Genomic DNA, 5,188 nt, shown 5'->3' on the forward strand with positions numbered 1-5,188 from the left:
GTTTGTGTCCAAAAGTTCATTTTGTTTTTGTTGCTGAAGTATGAATGAGCATCTTCATGAAATGAGTTTGTCCCAAATGGGAATCAGGACTAACCAGTTTAACCAGTTTAACCAGTTTAACTGCTCCAGGCTGGTACACCTGTGGGATGGATTCAATGTGCTTCAGCATTAACCCTTTGAAACTTGATTTCTTTAAGGAACATGGGAAGAAGGCAACCAGCAACGACAGAAAAAATGACCCCAAAATCAACAAGAAAGTAAAAACAAACCTGGAAAAAGTGCTGAAAAATGTATATTAACCCTGTAACATACTTTTGAATGTGTAATTCTAATAATGATCTGATTTTTCCCTTTTTTTACCCTGCGTTTTCTACTTATGTCTCACAGTTTGTGGAACATTTCTTATTTATTGGTGCAATTTGTTTAAAAACACGGGAAAAGGAAGAAATGTTTCACAAACCGTAAGACCGAGTAGATTTAGAAACTTATTTTTAAAAAGCTGAGAAACATCTCAAGGGAAAAGATATTTAAAATGATGTTAAAGAATTATAATATTTTTTAAAGAACTTTGTCCAGCTCATTTTCTTGTTTTTGTCTTTTATTTTTGGCTCATCTCTCCTTCATTGCTCGTTGCCTTCGTCCCGTGTTTTTGAAAGAAATGTGATTCACTCATAGTTCAGTTTTTTTGTTGAGAAATCTGAAACCTGAATTCTTCTGACAGTGTTTGCATGTGTGTGTGCATGTGTGTGTGTGTGTGCGTGCGTGCGTGTGTGTGTGTGCGTGCGTGCGTGCGTGCGTGTGCGTGCGTGTGTGTGTCAGGCCCCCCCCAGGGGGAGGAGCTTCAGTCTCTGAGGAGTCAGCTGTTATTGGTCCACAGTCAGCTGCAGTATGAACGCTTCAAACGCCAGCAGCACGCCATCAGAAACCGCCGCCTACTGCGGAGAGTCATCAACGCCACCTCGCTGGAGGAGCACAACGTCGCTATGGTAACGCACACAGACATAAACACTGTTCGATGACTGTTTGGACACGAAGAGACGACTAACGCCACCTTCAGGACAAACAGATGTTACAGCTCACTGTGTGTGTGTGTGTGTGTGTGTGTGTGTGTGTGTGCGCACACGCGCTGCAGAAGGGTCAGCTGAGCGTTCAGGACGAAGAGATTCGCTCTCTGAAGTCAAGTCTGCAGGAGGAGCAGAGACGATACACGCAACTGCAACAGGACACGCACACACACACCGAACAGCTGAACACACACATCCGACAGCTGCTGCTGCAACAACAGGACGAGGCCAGAGACAGACAGAGGCTGCAGGTGACAACACACACCTCACACACACACACACACACACACACACATTAGGGCTGGGCAATATGGAATATTTTTTATCATATAGTCGATATCGATATATATCTCGATATACAGCAAATCACTATTTCTGTCGAGCTTAAAGGTTCCTTTGACTCATCAGTGAGATATGAAGATATCATCAGGTCAATTTTAGACAGAGGCTGCAGGTGACAACACACACTTTATACACACACACACACACACACACACCGCTGGGAGACAGACACACACACACAGACACACACACACAGGCTGCAGGTTACGACACAGTTTATGTGCAAATGATACAGAAACGCACAGAGAAGTGCATCATCACATCAGCAGCACAGAAACATATTGATCCTGTGCTGTGATTGGCTGTTGCAGAGCGAGCTTCAGGAGTGTCAGAGCAGGTTGAGGGACCTGGAGGCGGAGCTTCAGAGAGCCAATAACATGGCTTATAATGCAGAGCACCAACTAACGGAGCTGTCAGTCAAGGTGAGGAGAGCTCCTATTGGCTGATTATTGATTACTAATGTTCTCTGATGAGGGATCACTAAATCTGTCTTCAAAACATCTGAATGAAACATCTGGAGTTTCATCAATTCACATGATGGACTAAATATTGTTATCCCCTTGTGTGTGTGTGTGTGTGTGTGTGTGTGTGTGTGTGTGTAGTTGTGCAACAGTGAGCAGCTGCAGCAGCAGATGTTCCTGTTGAACCAGCAGCTCGTCCTGCTGAGAGAAACTAACAGAGCTCTGAGTGACCAGCTGGAGGCGGGAGAGACACACCAACACACTGTGAGCGTGCGCACGCACACACACACACACACACACACGGACCTCAAACCAGCAGAGGAGAAGTCACATGACTCACAGATACAGGTGACTGACTCTGTGTGTGTGTGTGTGTGTGTGTGTGTGTGTGTGTGTGTGTGTGCGTGTGTGTGTGCGTGCGTGCGTGCGTGTGCGTGTCTCAGGAGAAGTCCATGCTGCAGTGCAGTGTGGGTAAGGAGTACCAGCGTCTGAGGGACAGTGACGTCCAGCAGAGACAGAAGCTGGAAGCAGCCAATCACAGGATAGCAGAGCTGGAGAGCCAGCTGGCCAAGAAGGACCAGCTGATCCTGGACCAGAAGAAACTGCTGGAGGACACCAAGACCCAGAGCAGGTCAGAGTCCCCAACAGGTCCGAGTCACTGTAGGAATTCAGAGTCCTCAACAGGTCTTAGTCTAAACAGGTATTTATAGATCACGTGATTCGGAGTTGAAGAACCAGGTTTGTCATGTGGAACTTGTTAGTTAATTAGTTACGTGGATCTTTATTTGGAACATGCCAAATAAAAAAGGAGAACAAAATAAAATATAGGCAAGAAAAACAACAGCGGAGTCGGACATATTCAGTAAAACGAATTATTTCATGTTAGAAACGGAGCAAAAAATAAAAACATATAAAAAAGAAACATGAATGTTCCCAATTTCTGCTCCAATATTCAAAACACACATCTCCGTCTGATCGAACACGAGTCGAGACAAACAAATCAGGAGATGCCTGTAAACACACACACTCACCTGCTGTTTGTTGTTGATGTTGTTTTGTGTTGTTTTGTGTTGTTTTGTGTTGTTGTGTGTGTGTGTGTGTGTGTGTGTGTGTGTGTGTGCGCGCGTGTGGGTTTGTTAGAGGTGAGTTGTCGGCGTGTGAGAGTCGCTGCGCCGCTTTGAGGAGGGTCACTCAGACGCTTCAGATGGAGACACTACACCTGTACAGTCAGATCCACCTGGACGCCTCGACTCACAGCCGGCCGCAGGACGTCAGGTAAACCGCCGCCAGGTGGTCACATGCAGCTGATGATGTCATCACATACAGCTGATGATGTCATCACATACAGCTGATGATGTCATCACATACAGCTGATGGTGTCAGTGATCAGGTGATGTCATGTGTCTCGCCCTCAGGCCAAATGGCGGCAGTTTCGCCTTACCGGCACCCCATCTCAGCCACAAGCCCCGCCCCTCCTCCTCTTCTTCTGTGGGAATTATAAATGGAGCTGTGGAGACCTTCTCCACCTCCCCCCTGCACCTCCCCTCCTGTTCCTCCTCCCCCCTCTCCCTCTCCCCCATCGAGTCCCCCCTGGCCGTCGGCTCCTTCCTGGAGCAGCACGCCCGGCAGCTTTTCAGATCAACCAATCAGAGCCAGGAGGAGGAGGAGCAACAGGAGGAGGAGGAGGAAAAGGAAGAGGAGGAGGAGCAGGAGGAGGAGGAGGTTCAGCCAGAAAGCCCTCCTCTGGGTCAGGAGGCAGAAGAGGCCACCCTCCTAGCAGGGAGTCCTCAGATGGAGCCCCCAAGTCGGGCTGCGGCTCCTGCACTGCCAGCGCCGCCTGCCGACCTGACGCTCGCCGTCCGACAGAGGAGGCATGAGCTCAGCATCATGGACTACGACGAGACACTGCCAGAGTACTGATAAAGGGTCGATGGGGGTCCACTTCTGAAGACTGTGAGATGATGGTTTTTGTCTGAAGAGACTTTTAGTCGTTGTTTGAGGATAAAAACCTATTTAAGCCAAAGTAAGTGAAAGGAAATCAGTCTTTGTTGTGGATTATTCAGTAAAGAGGCGACCAGCAGCTGATTACATCACCTGATCTGTAACATGAAGCTGCCACGCCGCCTCTCCTCTGCAGCTCATGGCGCCTCAGCATCATCACAACACTACATGAGATCCATGTTGCGATACTAACCCAGAGAAATCCTGGAGGGACTGATTTACCAGCGGTGATAAGTGGCTGTGGGGTTCCTCAGGGTTCAAGTCTTGGTCCTTTATTTTTTCAGTTTTCATGCCGTCGACTGTCAGGCTGCTCCCCTCAGATCCCACACGCCTCCTTTCTTATCTGAGTCATTTTCACATGAAGACATCAGAAATCACATATAAAGGCCTCAGAAACCCGAAAATGAGGCTGGTTTTAGGCCACACCCCCAAATGCTTCCTTTGCCCCTCAAATGCCAAACGGAGGCATCTTTAGCCCCAAATAATTCTCACTTTGAGCAGTTGAAAAGACTAAACAAGAACTTGTATAACCCCCCAACACCTCTTACTGCAAAATCCGGCAGACCAGGCCGGCTGGAGAACACGTTTTTCTGCTGTAATCTTCGGAGCTGATCTTCATCAGACTGAGCGACTCGTTCAGTCACTGAACCAGCAGCCGATGACACGTCCGCCGCAGTCATCAGCTTTAACCTCACTGTGATTGGATGCTTAATGTGCACGTAAACTGACATAAATGGTCCTTAAGTTTGGTAAGAGTCAGACTTCCTGTACCGCAGACATAATCCACGTTGGGTTCAGTGCTGCAGAAAACATTCGAGCAAACCTGTTAAACAGCTGCTTCCTGTCTTTATGCTAAGCTAGGCTAATGGCGTCCTGACAGCTGAGACGCCTCGCTGTCAGGAGACAATAAAAACTCTTCCCAAAACGGCCCCTTTGACAGCTGATGAGGAGGTAAACTTGAGTTCTTAGACGCCAAAGACCTGCTGTCGTCCTCTGCAGGAGCGAACCAGCTGACTCTACGGATGACGTCATCTGTGTGGTTGTTTTGTCTTAGGGCGTCTTTCCATTAACCCTCAAAGTGCACCAATTGAAATTGTGAATCTACCTAATGGAAATATGTCAATTAAAAAAAAAACTCCCATTTATGGCAAAAAAGTTTTTCCACTCATATTAGGTGGTATTTCCAAAAAAGCCATATTTGTTTAAACTGCAGTGGAAACCCTTTTTAGTCTTTTCTAGGTCACATGACATTGTGAGGTCACATGATGCTGTGAGGTCACATGATGCTGTGAGGTCACATGATGCTGTGAGGTCACATGA

The 5,188-nt window shown here is 47.4% G+C and overlaps 1 protein-coding gene across 1 annotated transcript; it reads left to right on the top strand.

Annotated features, from left to right (window-relative positions):
- Nucleotides 1-819: 819 nt before the first annotated feature.
- LOC121939284 (hamartin-like) lies at nt 820-5,112 on the top strand (the record flags this gene model as incomplete). The annotated part of the gene is made up of 7 exons (XM_042482347.1): nt 820-986; nt 1,495-1,518; nt 1,718-1,828; nt 2,009-2,131; nt 2,311-2,498; nt 3,008-3,142; nt 3,283-5,112. Coding segments are annotated over 7 exons (1,253 nt in total), but the record flags the coding sequence as incomplete, so codon positions are not given.
- Nucleotides 5,113-5,188: the final 76 nt, after the last annotated feature.

Source organism: Plectropomus leopardus, unplaced genomic scaffold, assembly GCF_008729295.1.
Source record: "Plectropomus leopardus isolate mb unplaced genomic scaffold, YSFRI_Pleo_2.0 unplaced_scaffold4437, whole genome shotgun sequence".
Taxonomy (NCBI): domain Eukaryota; kingdom Metazoa; phylum Chordata; class Actinopteri; order Perciformes; family Serranidae; genus Plectropomus; species Plectropomus leopardus.